Source organism: Pristiophorus japonicus, chromosome 8 (genome assembly GCF_044704955.1).
Source record: "Pristiophorus japonicus isolate sPriJap1 chromosome 8, sPriJap1.hap1, whole genome shotgun sequence".
Lineage (NCBI taxonomy): Eukaryota > Metazoa > Chordata > Chondrichthyes > Pristiophoridae > Pristiophorus > Pristiophorus japonicus.
Window position 1 is genome coordinate 71880885 of NC_091984.1, and position 21091 is coordinate 71901975.

Here is a 21091-nt window from a genome sequence, read left to right on the forward strand (position 1 = left end):
GCCATGAACTCATTGAATGGCGGTGCAGGCTAGAAGGGCTGAATGGCCTGCTCCTGCACCTATTTTCTATGTTTCTATGGATCCAGGATAATGAGCTGGAAGTATGAATATATCTTCTAGTACAATCTAAATCAAAAATATTCTGGATTCAGGCCACAAGAAGCTAATATAATGAGAAAATATGACTTTTCTGCAAACATAAATCATTAAAATTTAAAACATTTGAACAGGTAGTCAATTTTCCTTAGTATTTTTTATTTGCACTGTTATTACATAAGCAAATGGGCCCCAATCAAGGTAAATTACATTTATGCAGAGATCTAAACAATGTTGTTGCTGAAGACCTGAAAACAGTTTCACTGTAAGACCTTTGGAACATTACACAGATTTTGTCACCATGGACTGGATACAAAAACCAAGTACGTTGCACTGAATTACAATTCTCTTGCACTACTACCTTTATACCCACAGAGCTTAATACGTGGAATGAAATGTAATTATTCAGTAACAAATGCCAGATTAAATCTTATTAAAAGTATGAGACCAATGTGTAACACAAATTAGATGAGCCTTTCCCCAAGGCCTGGCACTTTAAGATACACATTTGCAGTACGCTATGAAGCTCCCGTCTTGGTTTGTAGCAATATTTACTACATCTTCACAATATTACCTGTAATGAAGCAACAGACCCGCTTTTACCACGTTTGAGCAACATGCTCATTAAATACAACAGTGAACAAGGTATGATTTTGATTAAGAAAATCAGCACAAAGATGCAAAACCATTGCCCAAGCAGAATCTCTTGCAATCAAGTTAATGAAGCGATACACTCTGGTACAGTTTCACCTTTAATAACCAGATTTAAAATTCTCAAAATTCAATGCTCAGATAGCTTAGATAGGGAGGATTGGAATTACAATTGGTCATCATAGTCTCAAGACTAAAATCAAATAAAAATGTTGGAAATACAGGGGTCAGTCAGCATCTGCAAAGAGCAAAGACAGGTTAATGTTTCGGGTGTAGACCCTTTGATGGACTGTTCTGACAATTGGTCTAAAATAGAAATCAATCGTTTCTCTTTACAGATGCTAATTGAGCTGCTCTATATTTCCAGCATTGAGTTTTTTTCTTTTCACATGCACAGTACCTGTCTGTGGGACAGAAATTTAAGAAGGTGTCCTTCTGTACACAAACATTGGAACACAAATATAGTGCAAAATGACAGGTCTGTCTGATCCTATTGTATACTTACACATATTTAACTGGTGCATTTGAGCATTAACTTGAGCGTAGCAAAGGAATTGTTACTTCAGGCTTGTAAATTGTCTAGTAACCAACCCAACTAGAATATCGGTCTGTACAGATAGCGCGGCCGAAATCTGGAAACCTTGGGACCAAGGCCGTTCCGAAATCTGGAAATACCCCAAATCCGGAACGCCTTTCCAACGTCCCGAATCTGGAAACACCTGGGCCGAGGTAAGGGGGCAGGGCGGGAGGGGGCAGGTAAATGGTTGAACTCCGGTAATGGTCCTTGAGTGCTGCATCAATCTGAATTTACAAAGTACCATTGCAGTAATTAGCCCACTGCAAGTGAGGAAACTAATTTGTTGTCTGCTTGCAATTCGTAGACCAGTCATTGTTTCAGCTGTCAGAATTCCTGTGATGTGTGCGGTCATATTGTGCAGACAAAATTGAGATGGTTTTTGGTTCTTGAAAACTGTTTCAAAGCTCCAAATTAATCGATTTTTAAACGCGGTGGAGCGGGTAGGAGGGGAGACGGTTCCGGGGTCAGCGGCCGGGAAAATCTTGTGGTGCAGACGTGCAAAAAAAAAAATTAAGTTTTTATTTTATTTAATTCTTTCAGTGATTTAGCAGGTAAGGGTTTTGAGAATGTTGTGAAGTTTGGAGGGGGGGGTGGTGGGGGGGGGGATTTTTGTGTGTGTGTTTATCGCCCTCCCGAGGCCCAACTCGCAGTGGTAATCGGCTTAAAAAAAATGTCCGGATTCCAGACGCTGCGCATCAGCCCGGTGTCTGGAACATTCCGAATTTTGGAACTCTGGATTTCGGACGCTCAACCTGTAGTAGTTTTTCAGCCTCCTATTCCAGATTCAACCATTTTTCTTCTTAACACATTCATCCTACAGGACACAGTACTGTAGTGTACATAATAATTCACACGCTTTAACTATAGCATGACCAAAAAGATACATTTAAGTCCTTGAAATAGATTTTTTTTTTAAGTACACAAATAGATAAACCCAAGGACAACAAACATATTTTCAGAGACTACTTTTCCCAATTTAATTTTTCCTCCACACAAAAAAAGTATTTAAATATTCATGAACAACTTTAAAAAATTCAATACAGGTAGTTCACTCTTTGCATTCCTTCAAGTTCTGTCAATTTGCATTCAGAATTACAAATGTGGAATAAGTTGGGCATCTAAAAATCAAATTAGGGTCATCTGTACGTAGGTTGATGAAAAATACCCACTTGTGCACCAACTGTTTTAAATATGATCATTTGGTATGAAACAAAATCAGTTACAAGTGACTCAAAGAGAGAGAGAGAGAGAGATTGGATACATCCTTAGGCAAGTACATGTTTTACATGAGCCATTCTATTCTACAAACGAACTAGGTAAGAGTCCTAGTTAGAAACATTTTTGGAATCAGGTTTTAAAAAAAAACTTAGCATTTCCTCACTGCACTTGATAAAGAATGTCTTCATACAAAAGTAATAGTAAATGATACACTAATGGAAAAGAAACATGTACCCATCCAAGGATTTCTGATGAAGAAAATATAGTATTTAAAAATAAACAAAAAAGTTAGAATAGAACAGCTAATCCAGCAATGGTACAAGTATTTGATTTTTAAAACTTCAAGAGCTCCCAATTCAGTTTTCAGCATCAAAGATTTTCTGGACCTCAACAAAAACCTGAAAAATAAAATAAATTCTATAAATTAACACTGAACATTTTCAAACATTGGCTATTAAATACATGCAACATTGTATTGCCATGTATTTATATCACAGGAAGGGGTGGGGGTGGGGGGGAATTACTAAGCCCAAATCTGTATAGTGAGGTAAAGCATTAAGGCAGTTTAAAGTCATATTTTCAACAAAGCTGCCAATTCCATGAAGAAATTCATGGAAGATGAAGTTTGTGTACCCAGATTGGGTAGTTATAGTACTGGACTAGCAACCCAGAGGTCATGAGCTGTCAAACTGAACTCAATAAATCTGCTAATTTGTGTGCTGGCACCAGGAAAATAACCATGACTGTTGAGGTTTTTGTAAAAACCCAACTAGTTCACTGTCCTTCAAGGAAGGGAACCTGCCACCCATACCTGATCTAGAAATAACTCCAGTCCCATACTATGTGGTTGACTCTCAATACCCTCACAGCAACTAGGGATGAGCAATAAATCTTGCCATGCTACGGTTGCCCACATACCAAGAACAAATTTAAAAATTGCTAAAGAATAATTTAAAGTAGCAACTTATTAATGCTTCTGCTTTGCCTTTTGTTTCAGTTTTATTTCTTTATCTATCAATCCATAAAATGCTGACCTGTATTAGAAGGTGGTCAGTATTTTATGGCAAATGCTTAAATTCAAACAAAATAAAAACACTGAACATTTTCTCCTAAAATAGGTACAAAGTTATATCAAGGAGCTATTTGACAAGACTAGCAGTCTTGTTCTAGGTATACATCACGTACCTCATCAATACTTTTGGCTCCATCAACTCTTCTTACTTTCCCTTCTTTCTCATATAGTTCTATAATGGGTTTAGTAGACTGTATATATGTCTGAATTCTGGAAAAAAGAGTTCCAATAAAATAAATGCAAGGTCAACAGCAGAGCAAGACAATTCTTTATAAACACAACAGAACGATTTCTATGATTCTATGAAATAAAATTTCATTTCTACCGTTTCTCCAGACTCATGATATTGTCATCTGTTCTTCCACTACCCTTTCCTCTTTCAAGGCAGCGCTCTATACAGATCTTTGGGAACAAAAAAAGGTGAGAAATTAAGTTTAGTTTCCAGCAGGACCCTATACTGAATGACAGAAAAGGGGGAAAAAAAAAAGAGAAAAGAAAAAAAACAGACACACACAGGCAGGCCAGGCTTTCTGATTCTGTGCTTACATAGAAACATAGAAAATAGGTGCAGGAGTAGGCCATTCGGCCCTTCGAGCCTGCACCGCCATTCAATGAGTTCATGGCTGAACATGCAACTTCAATACCCCATTCCTGCTTTCTCGCCATACCCCTTGATCCCCCTACAGCCAGTTTTCCATCCAGTCATTTTAATGGGTGGAAGATTGCAGGCTGGTAAACACAGAAGCAGAAAACTCTGGCTGCAGAGACACAATGCTAAATAAAACAGATCAATAAGATCTGGATTTGAATCCACATCTCAAGAGGTGAACAGACTGATATTTAAATTGAATCTCTCCTGCATTTTAATTTTTTTTTCATATTAATTTACTTCAGTGGGGTACATTTCAAACCCCAATTTTTATTTCATAATGGGTACTACTTCCTACCAATGGTATTCAATTTTCAACATTCTAAAAAAGGTACAACTTTGCACAATCCTCCCCAACCGCTAATAATGCTAATTCCTGGGAGAGGCAAAACAAAAAGTACTGAAATATTTTTTTTAAATGGGCAATTCATTCTGAATCAATAAGGGATTATAACTGGGAATGTTTAAGAGGCCAGAACTGGAGGAATGCAGAAATCACAGAGGATTGTAGGGCTGGAGGAGATTACAGAGATAGGGTTAGCTCCAGAAGATCATAGCTACACATGGCATACCACTAGGTGAATAATCAGCCCATCCCCTCCCCAATACACATTTAAAGTTTTAGTCCCTCAGGAACTTGTCAAATTCTGTGGGACCAGATGTTCTTTACCTGTCTGTCATTTTTCGTATGTTCATGTTTCGTTAAACAACTGTAGTGCACCACCAGATTAGGGACGATGGACCTATTTCTGTGCTTACAATTTCTAAGATTCACATCCACCAGTAACCTGCTCTGGTAGGAGATAATCCTCTGAGAAATAATATACTTCCAGAATCCAACCTCACTCTTTGCTTAAGCATTTAAGAAGCAGGCCCTCTATCCTATCACTATCTATTTTGAATATCTAATCTAAATCAACTACAATCTTTTCATAATTCTACAATCCTTACATTAAATCTCTCCTATTGAACCTACATTTCTCCAAAGAGAATAACCCTAACTTTTGAATCATATCCTTGAAACTAAGAGAAGTAAACAAACTTAGCTATCATTGTTGTTGATTTCCTTTGCACCCTTTCTAGCTCAATTTTCATCACCAAATATTGGGCCCAAGTTTCCACATGATTTGCGCCTGATTTTTAGGAGCAACTGGTGGAGAACGGACTATCTTAGAAATCGCAATTCTCCACATTTTTTTTTCTGCAGTTCTAGTGAGGTAGAACAGTTCTACTTTAGAACAGAATTTTTTTCTTCAAAAGGGGGCATGTCCGGCCACTGACGCCTGATTTCAAAGTTTCCACAGTCCAAACTAAAGTAGAATGGAGCAAGTGAAGATTTTTGTAAAACTGAAAAAAACCTGTTCTACACATTAAAAAATCAGGCGCAGGTTACAAATTAGGCGTCCAGAACGAGGTGGGGGGGGGGAGGGGAAGGGAACTCATTAAATTCGACAATAAATCCTTATTTATACTTCTACAAATATTATACAAATAAATCCAATCTGAATAAACATTTATAAGCAAAGAAAAGATTAAATAAACCATCTTCCTACCTGTGTGAAAGTGCTTCAGCCATCGTTCAAAGGAAACCGCCATTTGTTGCCACGCAGGGGAGGGAGAGGAAGGAGACAGCGGCTTGTTGTCGCGCAGGGGAGGGAGGGGAAGGAGACAGCGGCTTGTTGCCGTGGAGAGAGGGGAGGGAGGGGAAGGAGACAGCGGCTTGTTGCCGTGGAGAGAGGGGAGGGAGGGGAAGGAGACAGCGGCTTGTTGCCGTGGAGGGAGGGGAAGGAGACAGCGGCTTGTTGCCATGGAGGGAGGGGAGGGAGGGGAAGGAGACAGCGGCTTGTTGACGCGCAGAGGAGGGAGGGGAAGGAGACAGCGGCTTGTTGCCACGGAGGGGAGGGAGGGGAAGGAGACAGTGAGAAGGGAAGCCTCAGTGCTGATGGCAATGTGATTTTATTAAAAAATGTTCAAAAATTAAACAGCTACAAAGAACTACAAAAATGGCCGAGTGCCAATGTTTTTTTTCACACTGAGCATGCGCGAACGCTCCAACGCGCACGCGCAGCGTTGCCGGCAGGAAAAAAACTAATTTAAATAGTACCCGCCCCCTCCCACTTACAAAATCGACGCGAGTGTAGACTCCGCCCCCCTGGGCGCCGCGCCAAACAGACAAGGAGCTGCAAAGCGCTCGAGAATAGCGCTTTATTTTTCTGGCGCCGTTTTAGGCGCGAAAAACGGGCGCCCAGCTCGGAGGGGCACCCGTTTTTTATCCTGTGGAAACTTGGGCCCATTATAACTAAAACTGGACACAATATCCTAAGTGCTTTAGTTAATTTCTGGAAAGGTTTAGTTCTTTACACTAACTTTTGTGCCTTACCTACAGAACAAGTTAATAATAGTTAAATTAAGGTATTTCAGATGATTAGTACAGGACTTTTACATAAATATATATGTTTAGAAAATACTAAATTCACTCTCATGACAGTCCTCTGCTTATTTTAGTAGTGGCTTTAGCACATATAAAATAATCAAAATTATGGACAGAGGAATGCCATACAGGTAAGTTAAGCATTCATCCACTGACAGGACCAATCATTCTCAGGATATAATTTTTCTGAGGAAACTGTTCATTCAGTTACCTCATTGCTACAGTCAAAGAAAAGGACAAATTTCACGTCAGCATCGTTATCCATTTTCTTGTTCCAGCCTTCAAGGTTGTCCGTATTTCTCGGAAATCCATCAATAAGAAATTTGTTCCTCATGGCATTTGTAGCCATCGTCTCATCCATTGCCTGCAAAATAAACCAGAAATGAAATGTAAACATTTTGCTGAATTAATTCCTACTCTGGCAATAAAGCTCACACTGAATGTTCTCGATTGTTGTCAGATAAAACGAGCAAGAGTATATCTTTACTATCCAATATTAAACTATACAATAGCATGACTGGGATCGGGCGTACGAACCACAATACCCCTTGTTGTGTGTACTGGATACTGTGATCTTGCATGTATCCCTTGTGCTATCCTATCATTTGGAAGGTGGACCGCTAAGCACTTTAGTTAATTCTAGTTTAGCTAATTCTAGAGTAACAGACATGAATGAAAAGAATACCTTTTCATTGTACCTGAAATAGGTAAAACTCAATGTCCAAAATCTGGAATCTTCAGCACTGAATCCGTTCCAGTTTTGAGTTTTTCCGGATTTCAGACAAGAAAATTTGTGCTTGGTTTTGAGCGGTGAGGTTCAAAATCCGGTGAAACCCAAAATCCGACACACATTTAGTCGAGGATTCCGGATTTCAGATAGTTTTTTTTGTCTGAAATCCGGAATCTTCAACCGAATCCATGCCAGATTTCAGATTTGGCTCAAAAATGTCCGGTTTTCGGATAATAATTCTGGACAATTCCATCAGCTATACGCAAAATGTCCGGTTTTGGACAATTCCAGTTTTTGGAGTTCCGAATTCAGGACGTTGCACCTGTATTCTTCATATCAAAAATAATTATACAAAAAGTTTGTCCTTGATATTTTAGTAGTCAGTTTCACTAACTGGCGCACTTAAGATAGTTCCTCTGCCTCGCTCACTGACTGTTCTTATTTCAGAAGGTTTGAGTTTGGAACAGGAAATGCTGGAAATACTCAGGTTAGACAACATCTGTGGAGAGAGGGGTTCTGTGGGGCAAAAACAGGCTGATACAACAGATCTACCAGAGCAGTTCTGTTTGTGGATCTTGGGAAGGAGCTAGAAACTGGGAGACTATGAAGTTGGAGGCCATTTTCTGACCGGGTGGGGCAAGAAGATCTCCAGAGGAGATGAGGGCAGTGATGGTCTGGTTAACGAATGCTTGAAGTTTGCAGGTGGGGTTGTGGTCCGGGGGAGGTAGGAGGAGCAACGTTCCCTTTAAGCTGCGCAGCGCTCCAGCACAGCCACTGAGTCAGCTTTTAAACGCAGAAACCGCACATGCGTGGATTTTTGAATGGGCCCACAGACCCTTAAAGGGGCTGTACAGCCCCCAAAAATTAGAGGGAACATTGAGGAGGTGGTGTCGAAGAGTTGGCATTCAGTCTCTGCAAGGTAGAGGTCAGTTTGGTAAATAACAGCACCGCCCTTGTCAGCAGATTTAATGACAATTTCAGGTTTAGACGGGAGCGCTGCAAGTTCAGAGGGAGGCAGATTAGATTGAGTGAAGAAAGCAGAGAAATTGAGACAGCCATGTTAAGCTGGCAGTTCCCAATAAAAGGATCTAAAGTGGGTAAGAGGCCAGAAGGAGGGGTCAAGGTGGTATGTGAATTCTGAAGATGGGAGAAAGGGTCTGCTGGGGAGGGGAGGGGGGAGGGGGGAGGGGGGAGGGGGGAAAGAAAACTCTTGACCAGAGAAATGGAGGCGAAAGCAATAGAAGAGCTCAGCTTCACGCTGAGCTAATAATTCATTAAGGTGGGGTCATAAAGGGATGAAGCAGAGGCCTTTCCTGAGGACTGATTGCTAGGGGTCAGAGAGAGGAAGGTCAGAGGGGATTATGAAAATTCAGCGAGATTAGAAGGAAGAATGGGATCAGAGGAAAGTGAAGGGGGAAGAAGGATCTGGAGGGGCGCTGGTATCCAAGAGCTGCTGAAGATTGTGGTCCTTGACACCCGAAAAGGAAGAAAACTATTTTTGTTAAAGCGCCGGATGTGAATATGGATCTCGGGAAGTGGCAAGAGCAGTGGTTGAGGAGCGCTGAATATCATGCAGAAATCTGTAACCATAGATGGAACAGAAACATGAAGGGCAGAATTTCAGTTGGAATCCACATGAAATAAGTGGAAGCCAGAGACAGTTGCTGAAGGAGGAGATGTGGCTGTGAATGAGAGTTTTAGTAGATGCTGATCCATAAAAAGAAACAGAAAGCAATGAGGGTGAACAACGTGAAAGAGACAAATGGAAATCCCAGAGACAAGAGCAGAACTTCTTCAAAGTGGGCATTCCTGGAAGAGAAGTGGCAGTGATTTAAACATGAATACAAAAGGAAAATACTGCAGATGCTGAAAGTTCTGTGGGGCAAGAACAGGCTGAAATGATGGGTCTGGTCTACCAGGGAAGTCCTGGTTGTGAATCTTAGGAAGGAGGTAGATGCAGGCTGTGCAGAGTTGGGCAACTATGATGTTCGGGGCAAGATCTCCAGAGGAGATGAGGTCAGTGACGGTCTGGGAAACGATGGCTTGATGTTCGGTGGTGGGGCTGAGGTCCAGGGGAGGTAGGAGTTGGCATTCAGCCTCTGGAAGGTAGAGGTCCATTTGCCAAACAGTGCCTCTTTCCACACAGATTAATCCCTGATCCTGCCCAATCTCGTGTCAAAGATTGTCTAATTAAAACTATCAACTCAAATGGGAACTCCACAGTTTAACTAGGCCTGGTATATTACTTTGATACCCCAGCTAATGGACCTGATCAGCAGCCCAGATAGCATGTTGCTGCGAATTAATTTCTTGTGGCATTAACTTCACAGCATTATTATATAAATTAGCCCAAATAGGTAAAAGTCTTGAAATGTGACACACATATACAACCTTCCTCTGTATCACTCCATTTTAACAGAAAAATACATATTCAGTTTTATTTGTCTGTTTTATATCACCTACTGAAACTGAAAAATATGTGGATCCCAACTTGGAGGTCTTCACAATCCCTCAACAGCTAAATTTAAAAAGAAATTCTTGAGTAGAATCAAAATAAATCAGTAAGATATTCTTGCTAAATACCGGTAATACTCATATAAAGAATGGTAAAAAAAAACTGATGTCTGAAAAGTTTTTGAGAGCTTTATCCTTAAAAACTATTCAAGGTTGGATCAGTTTTATAGATTGCAAACAAAGGAATATGGTTCAGGGATACTGTTGTGAAGAAACCAGATGTAAATGCACATCCCAACACAAGTGTTTCAGCATCTCAGTTTAAAAAGTATTAACCAACTAACATTTGTGACTCCAGTGTTACAATGGATTAGGAAATGGTCGGCAAAATTTAGCATTTAATAGCGTGGTATATGCTGTTGATGCCAACATAAGCATATTAGTCAGTCTGATAATGCAGCAGATTAAAAGGACTGCTTCAGCTCATCTGATCATGGCATTTTCTTTCCTCAGTAGTAGTGCTGGGGAGCTAATGTTTATTCGCTAGGGACGGCCAACTAATTGCTGTGCTTTCCAATATTTTCTCCTATTGCAATAGAACTAGGTGGCTATATGCTCTACCAGTGAACAGCTGATAATGCAACAATTGCAAAAGTGATTTCAAACATATGAACCCCTACCCCCACTGCAACAGACACATTAAAATAGGATTGGAAAACAGTGTTAACATGGAATAATCAGGAGAATCCAAACTTTGTTTGCCCCACTAAATAAGGTTTGATGGTCTACACATTTAACTGGAGTCATGGATACAGCTTCAAGATATTTAGCAAGATTCTCTCATCTAGTATTGGCTCTTTTAATTACAAAGAAAATGTCATTCAAAAGTGAACAAGAACATACACCCCTAATATAACAATCTGGGTTAGAATGATTCTACTAGCGTTGAACAAACAGCATTTAAGCATAAAAGGCAATGGGTGGATTTGTAATTTGGTGAGTCATAAACTATATCCTGACGTGGAAGAAAACTATTAGATGAGCACTGATTGTACAAACACAGTTTAAGATACCAGATAAAGAAATAAAGTTGAATAGCATATGGCTGCCCTTGGTACATTTTGCAAGATATGCACTTGGTTTACAATTGTTTTAATGCACTTTCTAGGGAAGAGAATTGCAGTAAGTAAAATAGACATTGTATGACAAGAGTTATGAAGATTAAAAACAGAAATAATGTGGCAAATTATATTTTTAGCAAATTAAATAATTGTAAAACCAAATGTAAAGTTATTGCTAAGTTAGATCAGGAAGGGGCCATGTATCATGAATAATATTACTGCCAGCCACATTTCAGCACTTCCTACTCAAAACATTATAAAAAACTAAACTCTGCACTTAATTTTTCCATCTAAATTATTTTTATCCATATGAAATCGCTATGAATTTTACACTGTGCATTTTGTTGATCTAGTTCCATTTAAAATGCAATCATCTGATGAAACAGAAATATTCTTTTGGAAAGGAGTTGTGTATTCCAATATTCATTTGGAATGGAGTTGTGTTTGCCATTTTAGGAATACAAGAAAAAAGTGATGTAATTGGTTCAACCATTTCCAAAGCGTGTTCTTTTTCCCCACAGCAGCTTTTGTGATAGCTCGGCATACAAAATGCTCCATGTGTCGATTGACAGCAAGTTCTGACAAAAATAACATTGTTAACTTGCTGTTAGAAGTGTACAATGACTTTACTAAGTGGTTTTAGTACGGACACATTCTTCCACAAAGAATATAACATTACAAATAAAATCCACTATACGCAATATGTATTCAGTATGCTAAAGACACCATGTGTCAATATTTCATGACTTTGCCATAGATTTTCATTTCAGTTACAAATCCTTTTAGAAAAACCATCTCAGTGATAAAGCTGTGGGCAGGAGGCTTTGTAAAAGGGAAGTCACTTGACTGCACTGAAAGCACAGGTCTGCAACACAATTAATGCATAGTCATAATTTTAACATCAACTTGCCACAACATTCTGCCAAGAATCTCAAAATGTCCTTGGTGGAATCAGTGAAAAAAAATTAAATCATTGCAGGAATTCCATGTACTGAAATATTACTGCTCTATAGGTTGTCAAAAGTTGGCTTACCCTTTTAATAAGGCTAATAGTTATCTCCACTGGGACAATTTTTCCTTCTTTAATATAACTGTCAATAAGTTCTCCATACTGAGTAGCTTCTTTGCTCCGTTCAGCACGAAGTAGATCACCGGCAGACAAGTGAGTGTATCCATATTTCTGGATAACATTAAAAAAAAAGTGAATTACAAGTTTTAACACAAGACAATTATGAAAATATAAGATAGTGAAAACTCCATTAATTTTAGTTTCAAATTCTTGTGGTATTAAGCGGAGTCCTCTGCGGGCAAGATGACTTCCAGAGCTCATTGAGCTGCATTTTTACTCACTATAAATGGCATTAAAATCTAACCAAAGCCACACCCATTCAATTGTGGCTCAATATTTTTCTACTGTAGCCATAATAAAATGCTATTTAGAGCCAACAGCACATTTTTCAGAATGTATGCTGCTTAAATGCAACCGTAGCAGCATATTATTATAAACTAGTCGATCTCCTGGGGGAGTGGAGGATAAATATAATCTTCAAGTGAAGCAAGATTAGAGGGCAAGGGATAATTGGACTAGGACATGCAGAGACAATTTAGTCTCCATTTTAAAGTTACACATAATGTTCTTATTTTTATGCTTCCATTACAAATTCCTACTCTGTCATGTCTGATCACCCAACTCAACAAGTGGGTCAAACCTGTGTGGTTTCATACCACACTAAGCCAAGAGATACCAAGCTTAAAATGCAATAACACACCAAAATTAGTCTGAATTGGAGCTGCCCTGAATTTTATACAACAGAGTGGCTTGCTAGGCCACCTCAAAGGGCAGTTAAGACTCAACCACATTGGTTTGGGACTGGAGTCACATTTAAGCGAGACCGGGCAAGGATGAAAGTGTTCCTTCCTGAAAGGACATTAGTGAACCAGTGGGTTTTTACGTCAATCTGGCACTTTCATGGTCACCTTTTACTGATACCAATATTTTTTATTTCCAGATCTGGCTCTGTCCATATTACACTGTCAGTGTGTTTAAGTCAGAGGGAAAATATGCAGTCACTAATCATTAAAACATTTCCCAAAAGGCATATTTTTGCCCACTTATTTTTGGAAATTAACAGTGTACGATATTTAGAAATCCTACCACTGACATTCAAATCTAACAGAGAAACTCCCTTAAAATTGGGAAATATAGCCACAAAATTGTCATAAGGAAAAAATCATATCAATATCACAGACACAAAAATGCAACACACTTCATTAGAGAAGCGCCTTCTTTGTAAATACAAGTGCCAAAAAGTGAGAAACTAGAATTAGAAAGAAACTCAAGACATCATGCCATAATTCTACCATTAATTAATATTCCTCTTAGTGCAGATTTGCAGAATTAAAAGCAGTTGTGCTTTTAGAAGCTCCGCTGACTGAAAATGTTATCAAATTTGGCAAACAAGCTTTAATTTTCGGACTTCCCACAGTGCAAGACTATTTAATCTCCAAATATAAAGCCAATTTCCAAATTACATGGATCGATCCGTTTTCTAACAGTTTAAAAAGTGCCTCTCGAAATTCCCTCCCTCCACCCCACCCATTACATATTTTGTATCCGACTTCGGTCACTTTCCTTGACGAACTGATTTGTCAACGGCCTGTTACACGTTTAAAAATCTCTCACCGACCTGACGTTAAGACTAAGGAGGCACAAATCTCCCGTTTGAAATCAAACTGGTTTCCGAGTGAACGAGCAGCTCTACCTTACTGTTGAGTGAGTGCCACAGAAAAATGCATTGCTCTGGCCTGGGAGCTGCTCTCCCTCCGGCTCCAGGCGCTCGCTACGTGTCCTCATTTTCCACCCACCTTGACGATGTTGACGCATTGGGTCCCTTTCCCGGCTCCTGGCCCACCGAGAACAAAAACCACCCTGGGCTTCATCATCAGCAACTTCCGCACCAACGCTCCCAAAGAATGAATAACCATAAGCCGAGTACCAGCACCAGCTCTTCCTCGCTTCTCCCGACGATAAATCAGTTATATATTTTTCAAAAAACAGTCAGTCGGCCGCTTCCTCCCTCCTCCTCCGCGGTCCACACGGCCTCTGACACAAGTCACTCGGCGGGACGACTGCTTCCGGGTTTGAGCTGCACACAAGCAAGCAATCTTTGTTCAGTTCAAGGCAAAGGGAAGGTTGCAATTAAGAGGCGTTTGAAATTTGCAAGCAACATAGATTAAAAAGGACATTACGTTACGATTACGTGGAAACCAATGTTATTTTCAAAAGTCATTAATATTGCCAACAGCGGAATAATTTTAAGCATTATTTGCTTAGTCTCCAAGAAGTGCACTGCGGGTTATCAGGATATTCTCCCAGATCATCACGTATTACGAATATGTGAACAGGAAAAGACCTACTGGTCCATCCAGCCTGATCCACACATCTTATGCATCACAATATATACTCCCACACCATCTGAAAGCTATGTAATCTGTAAGAAATGAAAAAAGATAAAACCCAGGTCAATTAGGGGAAAAGGCTAGATAATTGTTCTCCAACCCTCTGAGGCAATCAAAACTAATCCAGGAGACCACTCTGGTCCTGATTAATGTTATACAGTACCTGCCTTTTATATGGTGATCTCTTCCCCAGCCAGAAACAAGTCCAGCTCTCCCTTGCAGGAACTCAGTAAATCAGCGTTCACTGCATGAGCCGGCAACCTGTTCCACAGGTCCATTACTCTCTGGGAAACAAACCACCTCCTAACATTAAACCTGATTTAAAAAAATGTTTCTTCTATTTATTCATTCAGAGGATGTGGGCGTTTATTGCCCATCCTTACTTGCCCTTGAGAAGGTGGCAGTGAGCCGCCTTCTTGAACGGCTGCAGTTGGTGTAGTGAAGGTACTCCCATAGTGCTGTTAGGGAAGGAGTTCGAGGATTTTAATCCAGCATTAATGAAGGAACGGCAATATATTTCTAAGTTAGAATAGTGTGAGACTTGAAGGGGAACTTGGAGGTGATGGTGTCCCCATTCGCCTGCTGCCCTTGTCCTTCTAAGTTGCAGAGGTTGCGGGTTTGAGAGGTGTTGTCAAAAAAGCCTTGGTGAGTTTCTACAGTGCATCTTGTGGATGGTACACACTGCAGCCACATTTCACAGTGGTTGAAGGAGTAAATGTTTAAGGTGTGGATGGGGTGCCGATCCAGTGGGCTGCTTTGTCCTGGATGGTGTCGAGCTTCTCGAGTGTTGCATTCATCCATGCAAGGGAGAGTATTCCATCACACTCCTTGTAGGTGGTGGAAAGTCTTTGGGGAGTCTGGAAGTGAGCCACTCGCTGCAGAATACACAGCTTCTGACCTGCTCTTGTAGTCACAGTATGTGTGGTTGGTCCAGTTAAGTTTCTGGTCAATGGTGACCCCTCCCCTCCCTCCTCCCCAGGATGTGATGGTGGTGGATTTGACAATGGTACTGCCTTTGAATGTCAAAGGGAGGTGGTTGTAATCTCTTGTTGGAGAGTGTCATTGCCTGGCACTTATGTTGCAGGAATGTTACTTGCCACTTTCAGCCCAAGCCTGGATGTTGTTCAGGTCTTGCTGCACATGGCATAGACTGCTTCATTATCTGAAGAATTGCAAATGGAATTGAACACTGTGCAATCATCAGTGAACATCTTCACTTCTGACCTTATGATTGAGGGAAGCTCATCCCCTCCTTTTTATAGGGGGCACTTGTAAAAATTATGATTTTAGTGCCCCAAAAAAAAAGGGGCCTTGAAAAATGTTTGGAGTGTCCCCCAGATCGGAGGGCACTCGATTTAACTGGTTAATTTTGTCTCCTATCAAAAGAGTTGAGGGAAGCTCATTGATGAAGCAGCTGAAATGATTGGGCCTAGGATACTGCCCGGAGGAATTCCTAGGGCTCCAACAACCACCTTCTTTTGTGCTTGATATGACTCCAGCCAGTGGAGAGTCCCCCCGGATTCCCATTAACTTCAATTTTACTAGGGCTCCTCAATGCCACACTCAGTCAAATGCTGCCTTGATGTCAAGAGCAGTCACTCTCACCTCAAGAATTCAGCTCTTTTGTCCATGTTTGGACCAAGGCTATAATGATGCCTGGAGCAGAGTTGGTCTGGCAGACCCAAACTTGCCTTACATAACTTGAGATTGTGACTCCCGAACCTATTTAGTTGAAACAAACTGTCTATGCAAACACAAACCTCGATCAAATCTCTACTAAGTCTATGCTTGACTAAAGTATAGAGACCCAGTTCTTTGAGCCTATTTTGGTAAGAAAGATGCTTTAAACTGGGAATTAATTTTGTGGTCCTCTGCTGTACCCTTGCCAAAACCTCAATATGACCCATGTGAAGAGACAAAACTGGACACAGTATTCTAACTAAGGTCTTGTACAAGGACAAAATAGTACGATTTGTCTTCTAGTGAATTGTCCTGTAAATACACCCAGCATCCTATTCGCTCTAGGTATTGCGTCACGACATTGGTGATGAACCGTTAGAGACACTGGAATGACCAAAACTCTTTCTCCACTGGCTTTAATATTTTTTTCTGAAGGGTGTCCACATGTTCAGCTTTTAAATATACTGTTTGAAAATCTCTTAAATGGAAATCAGACACCAAGGGGCCAAAATTCCAGGAGTCCCACTCCACCAGCAGAAGTGTGGCAGTACAGAATTCCCAACTTCCCATGGATCTAGCTATATCCCTGTCTCAAATATCAGGGTCATCATCATATTTGAGGTTGGTAGCTTGCGTCTGGAAGAGTGCTTGGAGGCACTTGCCTCAATCCATCAACATTAGTCGGAGCAATCCACAACTACTTGGCTAGGCCCTTCCTGGGCTGAATTTTATTGCAGATATTTTTTTCGTCAGCTCCTGAGATGCTAAAGGCCTTGATTTAAAAAGGTAATTGAATATCTTTGCCTCATTGATTACTGGGCCCTAAATAGCACTCAGCTGTTCAGAGCTTAATGGGGACACAAGTGGAGGAATTTCAGGGGTAGCCTAGGAATTTCTCCTATACCTTGACATATGGTGCAGAAAACAGAAGACCAATAGCCAGTACAACTCTTGGTTGTAATCAAATTAAACAATTAAATCAAGTGCCCCCCCTGATTAAATGGGAAGGATACTCCAAACATTTTTCAAGTGCCCTTTTTTTTGTTTTTTGTGTGGTGTTTGTTTTGAGGGCACCGAGAGGCAAATTATACAAATGCCCTCTAACTGCGGGGACACTACCAATAGCCAGTACAACTCTTTTGGTTGGTTGGAAACAATAAATAAACAGTTAGATCAAGTGCCCCCCAATCTGGGGGACACTCCAAACATTTTTCCAGGCCCTTTTTTTTTGGGCACTAAAACCATAATTTACAAGTGCCCCTATAAAGGGGGAGGGGGACACTAAAACCGGCAATTAAAACAAATTAAACTTTAAAACATATAAAATTAAATTAAAATTTGGTTGTCGGGGGTAATAATGCACTCCAGTCCCTCCGGCGCCCACCTCTCACGGAAGGCCGCGAGCGTACCGGTGGAACCAATAGCCAGTACACCTCTTTTTGATTGGAGAAAAAATAAACATTAGTTCAAGTGCCCCCCAATCTGGGGGACACTCCAGACATTTTTCAACTGAGTCAGGTAATACAACTCTTTTGAAGACAAAATTAAACATTTAAATCAAGTGCTCCCCCGATCTGGGGGACACTCAAACACTTTTCACATGCCCTTTTTGTGGTTTTTTTTTGTTTTATTTGGTGATTTTTGTGGGGTTTTTTGGGCAGTAAAACCATATATTTTACAAGTGCCCCCTATAAAAGGGGAGGGGTACACTAAAAACCTGGCAATTAAAACAAATTAAACTTTAAAACATATAAAATCAAATTAAAATTTGGTTGCCGGGGGTGACGATGCACTCCAGTCCCTCCGGCGCACACCTCTCGCGGAAGGCCGCGAGCGTACTGGTGAACACCGCGTGCTCCATCTCCAAGGACACCCTGGCCTGGATGTAGGCGCGGAAGAGAGGCAGGCAGTCGGGCTGAACAACCCCTCCAAGCCAGTACAACTCTTTTGGGGGCAAACATAAACATTAAATCACGTGCCCCCCGATCTGGGGGACACTCCAAACATTTCCCAAGGCCCTTTTTTTTTGTATTTTCTGTAGTTTTTTGTGTGTTTTTTTTGGGGCTCTAAAACCATAATTTACAAGTGCCCCCTATAAAAGAGGGGCGGGGGGGACACTAAAAACCCGGCAATTAAAACAAATTAAACTTTAAAACATATAAAATCAAATTAAAATTTGGTTGCCAGGGGTGACGATGCACTCCAGTCCTTCCGGCGCCCACCTCTCGCGGAAGGCCGCGAGCGTACCGGTGGACACCGCGTGCTCCATCTCCAAGGTTACCCTGGCCCGGATGTAGGCGCGGAAGAGAGTAACATAAGTAACATAAGAATTAGGAACAGGAGTAGGCCATCTAGCCCCTCGAGCCTGCTCCGCCATTCAACAAGATCATGGCTGATCTGGCCGTGGACTCAGCTCCACTTACCCGCCCTCTCCCCGTAACCCTTAATTCCCTAAAATTCAGCTTTTACCAAGATTTGAACTCAGATCGCTAGATTCAAAGTCCATAGTACTTGCCATTACACCATTGAACCAACAAGAGGCAGGCAGTCGGGCTGAACAACCCCCCCCAAGCCAGTACAACTCTTTTGGGGGGGGAGGGGACAAAATAAACATTAGATCAAGTGCCCCCCCGATCTGGGGGACACTCCAGACACTTTTAACTGCCCTCTTTTTTTTGTTTTTTTGTGGGTTTTTTTTAAAGAGCATTAAAATCATATATTTTACAAGTGCCCCCTATAAAAGGGGAGGGGGACACTAAAAACCCGACAATTAAAACAAATTAAACTTTAAAACACATAAATTCAAATTCAAATTTGGTTGCCGGGGGTGATGATGCACTCCAGTCCCTCCGGCGCCCACCTCTCGTGGAAGGCCGTGAGCGTACCAGTGGAAAGCCAGTACAAGGCCTCAATGTGGCTAACAGGTGATGACACAATTCTACAAGATTATTGAATGAAAATCAACAACAATTCATTATTGAGAAATAATGGGCTCAAGTTTCGGCCTCAGTTGCTCCTGATTTTTTGGAGCAACTGGTGTAGAACGGAGTATCTTAGAAATTCAAATTCTCGGCATTTAGTTTGCTCCTGTTCTAGTCAGTTAGAACAGTTTCACTTTGGAACAGAATTTTTTTTCAAAAGTGGGCGTGTCCGGCCACTTACGCCTGTTTTCAAAGTTTCAGCAGTGAAAACTTACTCCAAACTAACTTAGAATGGAGTAAGTGTACGCTCAAAAAAAACCTTGTCTACACTTTAGAAAATCAGGCGTAGGTTACAAATCAGGCGTAGGGAATGAGGGGAGTTTAAAGGGAAGTTTACAAACATTAAACACTTCAGTTTTACAAATAAAGAGCCATCATCAATAATAAATGATAAAAACATCAATAAATCAACCAATAAATCAATCAAAAAAATTAATAAGGTATAATTTTTTTTAAAAATCAATAAATAAAACATTTTCTACTTACCGACTGCAGCACCGGGAGCCCCCCCCCCCCCGCCCGCCAGTGTTTCTCACTCTCTGTCTGTCAGTGTCTGTGTTTCTGACAGCGGGGGGAGGGGGAGAGGGGAGGGGGAGAGGGGAGGGGGAGAGGGGAGGGGGAGAGGGGAGGGGGGAGGGGAGGGGGGGAGGGGAGGGGGAGGGGGGGAGGGGAGGGGGAGGGGGGGAGGGGAGGGGAGGGGGAGAGGGAAGGGGGGGAAGGGGAGGGGGAGAGGGAAGGGGAGGGGGAGAGGGAAGGGGGAGAGGGAAGGGGGAGGGGAGGGGGAGAGGGCAGGGGGGAGGGGAGGCACGGGGAGGGGGAGGGGAGGAGAGGAGAGGAGAGGAGAGGGGAGAGGGGAGGGGAGGGGAGGGGAGGGGAGGGGAGGGGAGGGGAGGGGAGGGGGAGGGGAGGGGGAGGGGAGGGGGAGGGAGGGGAGGGGAGGGGGAGGGGGGGGGAGAGGGGAGGGGGGGGGAGAGGGGAGGGGGGGGGGGGGAGAGGGGGGGGAGAGGGGAGGGGGGGAGAGGGGAGGGGGGGGAGAGGGGAGGGGGGGGAGAGGGGAGGGGGGGGAGAGGGGGGAGAGGGGAGGGGGGGGAGAGGGGGGAGAGGGGAGGGGGGGGAGAGGGGAGGGGGGGGGAGAGGGGAGGGGGGGGAGAGGGGAGGGGGGGGAGAGGGGAGGGGGGGGAGAGGGGAGGGGGGGGAGAGGGGAGGGGGGGGAGAGGGGAGGGGGGGGAGAGGGGAGGGGGGGGAGAGGGGAGGGGGGAGAGGGGAGGGGGGAGGAGGGGGAGAGGGGAGGAGGGGAGGGGGAGGAGAGGGGAGGGGGGGGAGGGGGAGGAGAGGGGAGGGGGGGGAGAGGAGAGGGGGGAGGAGGGGGGGGGAGGGAGAGGGGGGAGGGGAGGAGAGGGGGGGAGGGAGAGGGGAGGGGGGGGAGAGGGGATGGAGAGGGGATGGAGAGGGGAGGGGATGGAGAGGGGAGGGGGGGAGGAGGGGAGGGGAGGGGGGGGGAGAGGGGAGGGGGGGATAGGGGAGGGGGGGAGAAGGGAGGGAGGGGAGGGGGGGGAGAGGGGGGGGGGAGGGGGGGGAGAGGGGGGGGGGAGGGGGGGGAGAGGGGGGGGGGGAGGGGGGGGAGAGGGGAGAGGGTAGGGGGGGGAGAGGGTAGGGGGGGGAGAGGGGAGGGGGGGAGAGGGGAGGGGGGGGAGAGGGGAGGGGGGGGAGAGGGGAGGGGGGGGAGAGGGGAGGGGGGGAGAGGGGAGGGGGGGAGAGGGGAGGGGGGGGGGAGGGGGAGGGGGGGGAGGGGGAGGGGGGGGAGAGGGGAGGGGGGGAGAGGGGAGGGGGGGGAGAGGGAGAGGGGGGGGGAGGGAGAGGGGAGGGGGGGGAGAGGGGATGGAGAGGGGAGGGGGGAGAGGGGAGGGGGGGAGAGGGAGGGGGGAGAGGAGGGGAGACGGGGGGAGGAGGGGGAGGGGGGTGGGCTGAGGGG

At 43.4% G+C, this 21091-nt stretch overlaps 1 protein-coding gene across 1 annotated transcript in view; it reads right to left on the bottom strand.

Annotated features, from left to right (window-relative positions):
- Window positions 1-238: 238 nt before the first annotated feature.
- The window catches only part of cmpk (cytidylate kinase), a 56559-nt gene continuing 35706 nt past the window's right edge, over window positions 239-21091 (bottom strand). Inside the window, exons 2-7 of the mRNA XM_070886911.1 lie at window positions 13865-14145; window positions 12033-12179; window positions 6906-7058; window positions 3940-4016; window positions 3728-3824; window positions 239-2940 (exon numbers count right to left, since the gene is read on the bottom strand). Of these exons, the coding sequence (XP_070743012.1) occupies window positions 2899-2940; window positions 3728-3824; window positions 3940-4016; window positions 6906-7058; window positions 12033-12179; window positions 13865-13984 (636 nt within the window). The 5' untranslated portion in view covers window positions 13985-14145 and the 3' untranslated portion in view covers window positions 239-2898. The remainder of the gene's footprint in view (window positions 2941-3727; window positions 3825-3939; window positions 4017-6905; window positions 7059-12032; window positions 12180-13864; window positions 14146-21091) is intronic.